We start from the raw sequence: 12,396 nt of genomic DNA, 5'->3' as shown, positions 1-12,396 counted from the left end.
ATCTCGCTGCTCAAACTACAACTTCGCTTTCATATTCACATGCACGCTCTTCACCTGACTGTACGCCTTCAAACCCTCCTCTCCAAGCTCCCTGCCAATGCCACTGCCCTTGACGCCACCAAAAGGAATTCGCCAGTCCGAATCATTACTCGAGTTAATCCACACCATACCGGCCTCAATCCTCCGCGCTACCCTGTGCGCTCGCACCAAGTCCGTGGTGAACAGTGCACTACCCAATCCATACGTCGTCTCATTGGCCATGCGAATAGCATCTTCCTCCGTCGAGAAACGCGCCAACACAACAAAGGGCCCAAAGACTTCTTCCTGATAAATACGCATCTGGCTCGACACATCCGTGAATACGGTAGGTTCGACAAAGAACCCCTTCCCTTCCTTCTTCGAGGCGGGCTGTCCGCCCAATGCAAGCGTGGCACCCTCCGATTTCCCAATTTCAGCGTACGACAGGACTCTGTCGTATTGAGCCTTGGTGACTTGCGGGCCTTGGAAGGTGGATTCCTCGAATGGATCGCCGACTTTGCTGATCTGTTTCACCTGCTCTTTGAATTTGGCCAGGAAGCGGTCGTAGACCTCGTCTTGCACCAGGATGCGGGATGTCGCAGTGCAGATCTGGCCCTGGTTGGACATAATCCCGATATGCGCCCATTCGACGGCCTGCTCGAGGTCGGCGTCGTTGAAGACGATGAGCGGACTCTTGCCGCCTGTTTCCAGCGTGATGTTTTTCAGGTTGCTGGCGGCCATTTTCATGATGTCGCGCGCCGTGGCGGTGCTGCCTGTGAACGCGATCTTGTCGACGTCTGGGTGCGAGGCGAGTGCGGCGCCGGCGATGCGACCGTGGCCGTTGACGATGTTCACGACGCCCGCGGGGAAGCCCGCTTCGATGATGAGGTTGGCAAAGTACAGGACTGAGAGTGGTGTTTGCTCAGCGGGCTTGAGGACAACGGTGTTTCCACATGCTAATGCCGGACCGAGTTTCCACGCTGCCATTGAAAGGGGGTAGTTCCATCTAAGAAAAAAGAAATCAGTTTTCAAATCCTCGACAACATGACATACGAGGGAAGGGAAAAAAAAAAAACTAACGGAATAATCTGCCCGCAAACCCCAACCGGCTCGCGTATCGTATACGCAAATTTGTCCGGCGTGGTCTCAATTACCTGGCCAAAGACCTTATCCGCCCAGCCGGCGTAGTAGCGCAGCGTCTCGGCGACTTCAACGAGGTCTTCATCTCGGGCGACTGTGAACGGCTTGCCATTGTCCCATGTCTCGATGGTGGCGAGCGTGATGCGGTGTGCTTCGACCAAGTCTGCCAGTCGGTAGAGCAGTTTTCCGCGCTCCGAGGCGCCGAGGTCGCGCCACGAGGGCGCATGGAGAGCTGCGCGCGCGGCGGCGACGGCTTTGTCGATGTCGGAGGATGAGGCGGCTTGCACGGAGATGATTTCTGATTCGTTTCTGTTGTCTATCCTTTTAGTTTAGACGTGTGAGAACGGAGTAGAGAGTCAACGTACGTCGGGTTGATGGAGGCGATTGTCTTGCCGTCGGACGACGGCACCCATTCGTTGTTGATGAAGAGGCCTGTAGGCTGGACGTATGTGTGTCCATTGGGAGCAGTGAGCTGCGACTGCAGAGCTGTCGAAGCCATTTTTCTTTTTCTTTTTCTTTTTCTCTTTCTTTTTGTATGTTCTATTTACCTGGGTACCTCGGTAATCGGAGGAGATTATGACAATAGTACAGCAGGAAGAAGGGCAGAGCAGAGAAGCAGCAAGGGAACGGATGGTTTCTCCGCACGAGTCCTAGTTACATACGAAGTCCAACTGCATGCTGCTGGATATGCAGAGGAATGTGTAACTCTGTCTGTTTATCATGTAGTTCTTCTATCTATCAGTGGATCGCGCATGGACTTGCCGTTTTGGACTAGCGTCTCGCTGCTATAAGCTTAAGCTTATCGTTAATCGTTTTAACTATGCCTCAGATAGGTAACTAATGCTCCACAGAGGCATCAATCACCAAAAAAAAGAAAAGGAACAAATTACATGTCTGAGAATGCGCAGCTGTTACGACCGTCACCGACAGCAAGTATGATTGGCGCCAATCGCCGATATGTATGTACATATGGATCAAGCCTTTCTATTCAAGAAGTTTGTATGAGGATATCCCTCCAGTCCATGCCTTGCAAACGCTGCTCCGTGGAGCGCAGAGACTCCTGCACTCCGAGCTCGGCAGGCGTTATGATGGCAGGCACCGAGATAGCATCGCGCTGAACCTCGTTGAAATACCGAAACATGAGCCCAACCTCTGTCCCAGCGATACCCCAGACAGCCTCGTAGGACTCCAAGGTCGTCTCGGCAAAAGTCACGTTATCCTTCAGTGCTTTGGACAGTGCCAATGCCCAGTCTGTGCAGGACAAGTACTCGGACGCTCCCAAGACAGACTTGCCGAGCGTCTTTTCTGGTTGGGAAAGGATAGCCTGCACTATCAGGCCAACGTTGACGGACTCGTCTCCCACAAACGGGATCAAAGCATTGGGAGAGCATGGCAGAGTTATGACATATTTCTGGGCTCCTTTCTACCGAATAGTTAGAAGTTAGAAGGGCGGTTTTACTCGGACCCATCGCACTATACAACTCACCACGTAAACTGGGAGATAGGGCCACCTTTCTGCATTTGATCCATACAACCCGACATGCAGGTAGGTTGTCTTGTCAGCTAGGCCATTGTCCGGGTTTCGCAGATACTGTTCCGCTGGGATTTTCGCTTGAAAATGCGGTATATTGTACTTCCCCTGACTGACACCGAATGCATCTGGAAGGGTGGACCATATCAGATGCTGCAGCGACGGGATCTTCGATGCAGCCTCAGCAATATTCAACCCGTGTCTCGCTTCCAGTGCCTGTGCCGCAGCTGGCCCTTGGCTGGCAAAAGTGTCCGGTCGGAAGACGGTCTGGGCGAAAATGAAAGATGCGCCGTGAAAGGCAGCGACAACGCTTTCGAGCGAACTGAGATCGACTCCGACAACTGTTACTCGCGAGTTCTTCGCGGCTAGACGGACGGCGGCATCGCAGGATGGATCGGAAGTTAGGGCTCGGATCTGGTAGTCGCTGGATTGGAGGTACGCCGACACCACGCTGGCTCCTTGTGCGCCCAGGGCACTGACTACAACGATGAGAGGTGTCGAGGGCGTGAATGACATTGTTATATTCGTCGTAGCTTCAAGAAATTTTCTGCTTCGAATGAATCTTCAGTTATCCTAGACGGTATTTTATGTGCAGTCAGAAATGTAACATGATTTGCAATAGTTAAACTCTCACCCAATGAATACGACACAATCCACCTCTCGAAATCTAAATGTGCTAAATACGGCATAACGTCGCAATCGTTTCGTCCGATAATGGATCCTGACCGGACGAAAACGAGCAGTTGTTTTGCAGGATAGAACAGTATACTCAATGATGCGATATTGAATCCGGAACTCGCAAACTTAATATCCCTAATCACGTAACTGAACTCTATAAGGCTAAATACAGCACGAGGTACGGTGTAGGGCAGTCTGATATAGAATTTATATATATACACAGTTCCGATCAGGCAAATCAAACTAGAAACGAATCAGGCTAGACTTCCCGCGATACCACGCTTTTTGGACATGTTTTGGACCAATAAGACATCTGGTTCATTCTAGGTACTCGCCATAACAAGTTAGGCAGCAGTATTATTTTCAAAAATAATTGAAAATTGTAGAGGAAATTAGCGTGCAGTGATAGGCCCGATAGATAAACTGATAGGAACAGTCACTTCTTACTCGGATTCGTTGAAAGATGCTGAATACAGAATCCGTGGATTTTTTTTTTTATTTAAGATAGATATGTAACTCACAAGTTTCTTCGAGAAATCTGTAATTTATTTATCACAAACGTACATACTCCTGCAAGCACCGTGCAAAAGATTATGAACCGCCAACCCACCAAGCTCTCCGAGTTCACTTCTGACAGCGTGGATGTGGATGACGGCGACCTCCATAAGATCTTTAATCTACCCGCAGAACATGTGGTCCAGACGCTGAGCAACCAATATATCCGAAGCGATGTGTTGGCGAAGTTCTTGGATAGCAGGTTTGAGAGTGGGAAATGGGGGCTGGTGGTGATTCTCTTCCAACTTCCAACTTCGAATTTTGTGATCAAAACTAAACTTACTATAAAGACTCGTCTCTCCTACCACGTCATTATCGTTCCAAACCCAATCGAAAGTTTTGAAATCACAGCGCTGATGCGCAAAAGCAGCAAAGCGACGGTACAAGAACCACAAGGCTGAGTGAACGGGCTGGTTCAAGTTTATGGGTTAGTTATGTGTATAGCCTTGTTTGACTACTGGGGCATTGTTACCAATGAGATTCCTTGCCTTCTTCCCGGCTTTCTTTTCTTTTCTTTTTTTTTTCTTTCCCTGTAGGTGCCCTTGTAGCAGGCTGAGTGGCAGTGTTGCCGCCTTGAGCAGTGCAGAAATCTGCCTTTTGGCGCAGCAATCACTCTGTTCTAGATAATCAATAAAAAGTTCTACGTCGTCCCTCGACAGACTGAAATTAATTAATTTCCTACATCTCGAAACAAAAGCAATGGTAATCTCTTCACAGCGACAATGGCCAACAAATGCCGGCCACAACCTCTATGCTGCACCAGCCGCATCTATGACAGCAGCATTCAGTGCCGAAAAGAAACGCATATTTATCAGAGACGAGGGAGACCAGGATTCAGAGAATATCTCGGTTGTTCAAGTCGAACCTAATACACCAGTGCGAATCGTCAGTCTGGAGAATACAGAGGCTGCAGTTGTGGCCTATTTGAAACAGCAACAGCAACAAGAACAAGAACCATCATCCCGGCCAGCACATGCAAAAGCTATAAGCACCACCATAATCCTCATCCACCAAAGTTTCAGCTGGGCGGAGCTGGACATCACTGCTCCGGCAGCGCAAGCCCTGTTTACCCATTTCGGCATCTCGCCTGGTTTTTGGCACGTGGTCAAAAAGTTTGGAAGCAAGGTATCGAATGATCAAGACATCGGCGGCGGATTCAACGAGCTTGTACTCCCAGCAGCTTCAGACGCGCGCACAAGCGAGTCCAGCTCCGAAATCTCTTTCGAGATCTCATACACGGCCAAGCATGCTGAAGAACACTTTCGTCCGGAACGAGCCAGCTACGATCCATGGAGTATTCGACAAATTGGTGTTGAGCATCGATACGATCCAGCCACGGACGCCAATATATTTGTGATTCTAAATCCGAGTAGGACGTTGGTCCAGCGGATCAATGCGCTCGGCTCAGATACTCAGACGCTGGATGTCCATCGTCTCGTCCTCGGTGCTGTCACGGAACGGTGGGGAGAGTATCTGGCTCACTTGGAGTCTGTTTGTAAGGAGATTGTAAGCAATAATGTGTTCATTTATTTATCAAGACAGGTGGGCATATAATAACGAAGACTACAACTAGAGTGCCAAAGCCGTTCTAGCCAGAACCCCCCAACGACTGCCGGATTGCGGTTTCGACGTCCATTTTTCGGACGCGCAGACCATTAGCGATATCCGCGACAGGATTCTTCGCGCCTCGCACATGCTTGATCTGAATCTCAGCATCTTCGAGAACCTCCTGACGGCTATCTCTCACATAGATCCGACCCGGGATAGGCCAAACAGGGTCCATTCCAGTCTCTCGAGTCTGTCGAGTCAGACGAAACGGTGGAAATCTCAGACTGAGAATTTATTACAGAGGTTGGATGGCAGTGCTGCGCTTGTAGGTCTCCACTTAGAGCTGCGAGAATCAAAATAGGATCGTGTTGTATACTTACTGAAAGTGTCTACCAGGTGCGAAGCATTCTCGATTCGAAAGCCCTCGCCACGCTTCAAACTAGCAGCGCCCTTTCAGCAGAACTGGCAGCTTTAGCGCGTGCTGATGCGTTAACAACGAAGAAGGATGCGAGGACGTTGAGTATCATTACTGTCTTGGGATTTCTATACCTGCCAGCCAGTTTTGTTGCAGTAAAATCTTCCTTCTTGCAGATATCTGGTTCTACGAACTGAACTCGGCTGATCTAATTCATTCTTTTCTAGAGTCTTCTGGGTACGCAATACATCAATATCAACCACAACGGAGATGGCAAAATGTCGATTACTGTTGCACCGGAAATGGTTATTTTTGCAGTCTTGACACTTATTCTGCTTGGATTGACGTATGGTGGTTGGCTGATATGGGATCAACATCTTCAACGTGCCGATCGAGCAGAGGAAGAAAAAGATTCGGAGAAGAAGGTCTAATGGGGCTTCTTGGATCGCTAGTTACTGATGAAATATAATAAATACAGCAAGAGCAGTTGTATGCGAAATCACTTTGTTAAAAAAAAAAAGAAGAAGAAGAAGAAGAAGAACATCCAGGGGCACTTCAATCACAGTAAAATAGACCGTTTGAGAATGAGTATACTAATGGTTCCATCTCAGTTACCTGGTAATCCAGTTTTTCAATTTCGAAAGGCCAAAACTAATATTTTTCAGCAGATAATTCAATTTTCCATGAGTCTAGAAAAGCAAAAGACAAGTCAGCATCGCTCCAGACGATAATGTGCGTGCAACTTACCTTATAAATTACCACTCTCGTATTTCCTTCTACCATGGCTTGCATTAACGCAGCCCGATCCTGTTCTTCAACGGGCTTCCTACTCTTCTTCACGATGCGAACTTCCAGCATACTATTTTCATTGGATCTTCGCGCCATTATCCAGAGAATGTACCAGTATATAAACCCGAGGAGGAAGAGACCCCCAAAGATAGGAGGCCACAGCCACGGTGGAGGACTTCCAGAGGACCTTGCACCTTCGACCAGGACCATAAGGTTTATGCCCATAAACACCAATGTGCAGGCATACCGGAGATATCTGTTCTCTAGGACTATAGGATTCCATTTCGGTGCCGGATCGAGTATATCTCGTCGGGCTGTGTCGGCTTCGAACGTATGGCGTATCCAAAAGAAGGCGAAGCCAGTGAAAACTGCGTTCCGGAGCGTATTAGCTTTTTTGGCCAAGGAAATCCATTCAACAAATTTGATGAGAAGAGAACGTACATCCTATAATGAGCTGCCCATAAATGAAGGCGCCAATGATAAATCCGTAGCCGCCAGTGGTGTTTGGAGTGGCGCCAATCCATATCACCGTGACCACCCAGTGTAGAATCAAGGCACCTAGAGGCGTTCCGAAGTGTTTATCTGCACTTGCAAAATATTTGTAGAAGGGCATAAAGCATTGTCGTGCGATTTGTTGTTTGACTATTGAAAGTTAAGCGCCGGACTGAAGATTGTAAACAACAAGAAGAACAAACCTTTGACGGAGGTATAGACCACGGCAATCACATTGCCTAAGGCCGAGAGGGCAATGCAAATTTTGAATCCTTGGGCCCCAGATGTACCGCCGAAAGCCTCCAAGTAGATCAATCAGCCAGTCAGCCAGTCAGTGGAGTTTGGACGATATTCTTACCGTTGGAGCAAAGTTGAGCACTATGTCCAGATCTGTGTTTGTTTGTGTCAGGTCGTCAAAGGGACATACCAGATCCTATTGAATGTCAATGTTACTAATTTGTCAGAGGGCGCTGGTAGAATTCTTATACTGACATATATCACAGTCACCAGGGTATAAAGCAAGGTAGTAGTGGCAATACCCAAAAATGCACCCCATTTTAGGGCAGACTTCTTGACATTCAACTCTCCGCCGACCTGCTCCAGGAATCCTAAAATCAGTGATTGGCCAAAAAAAAAATGGGAGGCAGCAGTGATACAGACATAGTTCGCATTTTCCCATCCTTGATAAGAATATATAACATATACTAGAGCGGCGAGAACATTCGAAGGACCACCTTGACTACCCCAACTCCAGGACCCCTTGCTCTTGTCCACCCGAGTGCTGGCGATGCCACCGCAGATAATGGTCACAATGAGCAGGGCGATTTTGAAGACCACAAAGAAAATATTGAGGAAGAGGCCGGAGTTTCGCGAGAAGTAGTGTATGAAGCAGACCCCAGTCAGCCCGACAATTGCTATAAAGGATATCAGTCGCTGGTCCAACCGTTGGGTGTCTTCGAAGTCAGCGTTTGCAGCGAGTAAGATTAGCTTGGCAAACTGAATCGCGTTACCAGCGGTGTTGGGCGTGACGAGAAAGAACGACGAATAGAGGATGGTTGCTAGAAGCTCTGGTGTCTTGAACACCTCATCCAACTAGGACCTGTCAGCAAGCACCGGACAGTGAACCGACGAGAGCCGACTTACATAGATAAGTTCCCCTCCATTGAAGGGAAAGGCCGATCCAAACTCGACATAGATGAGAACACTGCACGAGAAGTAGTGAGAAGGGTGGAGGTCGTTCACGAGTCTCTCTAGGAACCTACTACCTACCTGAGAAAAGACCAGAGGCCACCACAAAACCACAACACTGTGCCTATCGTTTTGCTCTGGGTGAGATGTAGCACGAGGCCAGGGGTTGTAAATATGCCAGCTCCGATTTGCTTGTTAATGATCAGTGCCGCGACATCGAAGACTCCCAAGTCTCGTCTCAGGATGACAGTAATCTCCGTCGGCGCCACGGAGCGTTGGTCGTCATCACGGTACCTACAGGTGCATTCATTTCTACAGCAACCGTGAATGGGTCGGACATCCTCAGGCGCCATGTCCGTGTCCGTGTCCATGTCTCTGAGCCGAAGAGCTGGCTCGTTGGAGGTAGGGCTGTGCCACATATTCAATGCCATGCTTCGGGTCGTTATGATGGCTGATTGATGGTTGTTGAACACCAGGATGCTCAGCATAGCTTTAAGAAGACGGATGATGCTGCCTACAAGGCCTAGGTTTTTGGACAAGGCTGTGCACAGCTGTGGCTGTCTTGGACTAGGGGAGGATCGGATAGCGAGGCGCATGATTATACTTCTTATCAGTTCATACGAGTGTTGCGATTTTCCCATTGGCTTAGATATGCCTGTATAAAACAATGGCCTTGTTTTTTTCTCAGCCTCGTGCGAGTGAGTCGGAGATATCAGCCTCATTCCAGTCCAGCCTTGTGTGCCGGCAGCGAGGCTGGTCGCCCGGCACAATCGTACAAAAGCAATGCGCACGTCGGACAGATCTCAGACGAACATCAAAAATCGGCAGTTCCGCAGGAGATGGCGCTGCTAACACGATCGATATGCCAGGACACAAAAGTTCGGCATTTCGCACGACGCATTGAGGAAGTGGCCGTTCCCAACGTGCCCGGCGTGTCCAGCGCAAAGAGGTTCTATCCTATCATCTCACTGCGAGAGATCTTCTCCAACGACGAAGTCCAGAGTATCCTCAATCACCGGTGCGACGAGTGCAAGAAGCACTTGAGCGGCGACAATGCAGCTTCTCTCGACCGATCTTCTGCTGATAAGATCATGAGGAGTGACGCCGCATTGAGTCTGTTCGCGCTGCTGATATGCCTGGGATACCCGTTGTTAATTGGGTGCTTCTTGACCTTCTATGGCCGGTCCATCCGAGAGCCTCGACTTTATTCTCAGTCTGATCTTCGTGACACGGTTTTCAAGTTCCTGCCCGAAAGGCTGAGGGAGGAAGTCACGATGTGGTTTCAGCAATGGAAATGGCAATTCTCTCCACCGTCGTTTGAGGACGGATCCTACCAGTTGTACCAGCAAGGCACCATCCTGCCCTACTTGAAAGAGGCAAAAATCGGACCGGGAGGCTTCAGCGATGTGTACAGAGTTGATATTCACCCGTCGTACTGTAAGCTCGAACACCACCAGGTGAGCTGGCTGACCTTTCATCAGACTCTCCGCGGATATTTTAGTGACAACCAACGAGTTTAGCGCACAAGAAGTACAGCTTTTGCCCGGAAGGAATTCCGGAGCCATGACACGATCGCTTTCATCAAGGAAAGGACGAATCTGCAGCGAATAGCAGAACTTAAGTCACAGCATCTCGTCCAGATCCAGAAAACGTACCTGCTAGAGGACAAATTCAACATCCTGTTCCCACTGGCCAAGACGAATTTATACAAGTACTTGCGCGAGAGCGTCTGGAGGGCGCCTTGCCCTGCGAACATCAGCAAAAACCCCTTGTGGGAACAAGTGCTCGGCATCACTATCGCGCTCAAGAAGATCATTCACTTCATCGATCCCAGGGAGCCTGGGAAGGTGCTATTCGGATACCACCTAGACCTCAAGGGGGAGAATATCCTGGTCGACTCGTCGACTACCTCGGCTGACATCCTGAAAATTACCGATTTCGGACAGACCGAATTTCTTGATCCCAGCCTCCAAACTACCAATGCAACGCCTGGCTTTGGTGGCACCGAAGCTTACGCTCCTCCCGAGTACACACTACATCGCCCGGATAGTGTGTACGATATCTGGTCCCTCGGTATCATCGTGCTTGAAATCCTTGCTTATGCAGCAATGGGTACCAGGGGCTTGGTTGACAGGGAGGTCGGTCTGGATTGGGTTAGATATACAATAACCGGGTCTCAAGGGGACTCTAGGTTTTATATTGGCAGAGGGGAGAGTGCGCAAATCAAGCCTGCCATAGTGAGATGGATGGCTGAGCTGGAAGAGATGCAAGACGCAACAAATCGACGGTTTGTCAAGCAAGTGCTGGAGCTGATAAGGCGGATGCTTGAACCGCGGAGGAGAAATCGCATTACCATCGATGAACTGGTGTCAGAGATGACCACCATCTTTAATGTGACGCCTTCTGAGGTCCCCGAAATCTCTATCGAATCCTTAGGGTTGGAGGCCGATGAGGTGGTTCTAGTAAGTCTTAGGTATGTATGTTGCGTTAAGACATAACCGCAGGGTTCAACGCTCACTGGTCCAGAAATGTACAATTCTCTCCACGAGCCGATCCAAGTCCAAACAATAGGGCCGAGAAGTTTTTTGTTCCGTTTATTATGGTTGAGAATAGGAGTCATCGCCTCCGAACTTGGGTTGGAATGCCTCCACCGATTCTACCTGCATGCGGTGAGGGTTAGAATGAGTATATTCTATAGAATTAGCTGACATCTTTGGCACCAGACAGACGACAAGACATGCAGTTGAGTCTTCCCTTTCGTCATGTCGTCGAACCTCCAACAGGGGCATTTGCAATGTCATTTTCCGCGCTGGAAAAGGACCATCCCGTTGCGCTGGACAGGGGATCAATTAGTGTCAACGATAGAGCTGGTGAGGAACTAGTACTTGATGCTCAAAACAGGGGAAACAGCAGGCGAGCTTCAACTAAGATCATATAGCTGTCAGGCTCTTGCAAATGGCATTAACCGGCCATACCGTTTCGAAAACGACTTATTCATTGGAAGAAGGGTTTGAGTTGAAACGGCGTAAATCGATGAGCCTCAAAGTTAAGGGCCTTTTCTCCCATGGCCCCGACGAGTCAGTGAAACCCCCCAGGGCTCTGTGGCTGGAGCTGTGGGTAGAAGAACACACCAAACTCCCCAACCCGGACATACCAAATGGTGCCGCTTCTCCCGATCCGGGACGTCGTATCAACCGAGAGCCCGATCTAGGAAAGAAAACGCCTTTGGGAAGAGTGGTGGTCTACTGTGAAGATCGGATTTTCATCGTGCCATGTACGCTGGTAGCACTCCTCATTCTGTCTGTGTGGGAACTGGTGTAGCAAGTCGTTTTTCGCTTTGGGAGGACCCTGGGTTCCGTCGTGACTGACTTTTTTTTTTTTCCAGTTGCTCCAGAATGGCGAATCAAAAGCGAAGAAGATATCAAAAGGCGTGGGCAACGCGAGCTTATTCTGCATCCCATGGACAAAAGTCAAAGGGATGTCTTCAACGTCTCAGAAATATTGGGGAACAACAACACGCATCCTGCTATTCCCATGTCGCATGACTCATTACGAAGAGTTGAGAAATGCACCCGCTTTTCGTGTGAGGAGATGAAGTTGAAATTCCAAAATGCCAATGGTATGTTTTGCACCTGTTTCACTAACACTCCTTCCTTCGCTAACAGAGCGGGGGGGGCCACCAGATGCATTTGATTTCTACAACCTATATAAAAGAGAGAAAACCATTTGGCAGGACCGGAGCATGGGCAAGAAACCAACTACTACGAGCTTGATGCCGACGGATTACCCGGTCATGCATTAACGCAGCACATGTTGACCAAGCTGCCGCCCTTTTTGCGAGGCAGTTCGTATCTAATCTGTTATTAATCTACAAGTTTGTCAATCTCCTGGTTGTCTCTCATTTTGTCTGTCGCAGGAGCTTTAGCCCTAATCAGCGGCTCCGAATCTGGGAATAGCCTCACGCCGGAGCCCTATTAGGAAAAGCGCCCAGAGTGCATATGGAAAATCTCTTCTTGAAAAGCCTTGTATCTACTACTTCTTC

At 49.0% G+C, this 12,396-nt stretch overlaps 5 protein-coding genes across 5 annotated transcripts; 2 read left to right on the top strand and 3 right to left on the bottom strand.

Moving 5' to 3' along the window:
* Positions 1-15: 15 nt before the first annotated feature.
* On the bottom strand, positions 16-1,657 carry UA08_06719 (Aldehyde dehydrogenase; the record flags this gene model as incomplete). Its single annotated transcript, XM_020269027.1, has 3 exons — positions 16-1,024; positions 1,099-1,467; positions 1,524-1,657. The coding sequence occupies 3 exons, from the start codon at positions 1,655-1,657 to the stop codon at positions 16-18; spliced, it is 1,512 nt and encodes a 503-aa protein (XP_020118215.1).
* A 489-nt stretch (positions 1,658-2,146) lies between these two features.
* UA08_06718 (hypothetical protein) lies at positions 2,147-3,205 on the bottom strand (the record flags this gene model as incomplete). The annotated part of the gene is made up of 2 exons (XM_020269026.1): positions 2,147-2,581; positions 2,645-3,205. 2 exons carry the CDS (start codon positions 3,203-3,205, stop codon positions 2,147-2,149), a joined length of 996 nt encoding a protein of 331 aa, XP_020118216.1.
* A 755-nt stretch (positions 3,206-3,960) lies between these two features.
* UA08_06717 (hypothetical protein) lies at positions 3,961-6,316 on the top strand (the record flags this gene model as incomplete). Its single annotated transcript, XM_020269025.1, has 6 exons — positions 3,961-4,152; positions 4,213-4,302; positions 4,640-5,428; positions 5,496-5,795; positions 5,867-6,040; positions 6,113-6,316. 6 exons carry the CDS (start codon positions 3,961-3,963, stop codon positions 6,314-6,316), a joined length of 1,749 nt encoding a protein of 582 aa, XP_020118218.1.
* A 124-nt stretch (positions 6,317-6,440) lies between these two features.
* Positions 6,441-8,950, bottom strand: UA08_06716 (hypothetical protein; the record flags this gene model as incomplete). Its single annotated transcript, XM_020269024.1, has 8 exons — positions 6,441-6,536; positions 6,633-7,042; positions 7,116-7,316; positions 7,370-7,466; positions 7,525-7,599; positions 7,659-8,258; positions 8,310-8,370; positions 8,436-8,950. The coding sequence occupies 8 exons, from the start codon at positions 8,948-8,950 to the stop codon at positions 6,441-6,443; spliced, it is 2,055 nt and encodes a 684-aa protein (XP_020117999.1).
* Positions 8,951-9,193: 243 nt separating this feature from the next.
* UA08_06715 (hypothetical protein) lies at positions 9,194-12,221 on the top strand (the record flags this gene model as incomplete). Its single annotated transcript, XM_020269023.1, has 6 exons — positions 9,194-9,791; positions 9,891-10,816; positions 11,059-11,224; positions 11,293-11,628; positions 11,740-11,973; positions 12,088-12,221. 6 exons carry the CDS (start codon positions 9,194-9,196, stop codon positions 12,219-12,221), a joined length of 2,394 nt encoding a protein of 797 aa, XP_020117998.1.
* Between the last annotated feature and the right edge of the window lie 175 nt (positions 12,222-12,396).

The sequence above is a fragment of the Talaromyces atroroseus genome, assembly GCF_001907595.1.
Source record: "Talaromyces atroroseus strain IBT 11181 chromosome Unknown scaffold_9, whole genome shotgun sequence".
Classification (NCBI taxonomy): Eukaryota; Fungi; Ascomycota; class Eurotiomycetes; order Eurotiales; family Trichocomaceae; genus Talaromyces; species Talaromyces atroroseus.
This window is presented reverse-complemented; position numbering and strand designations above follow the sequence as displayed.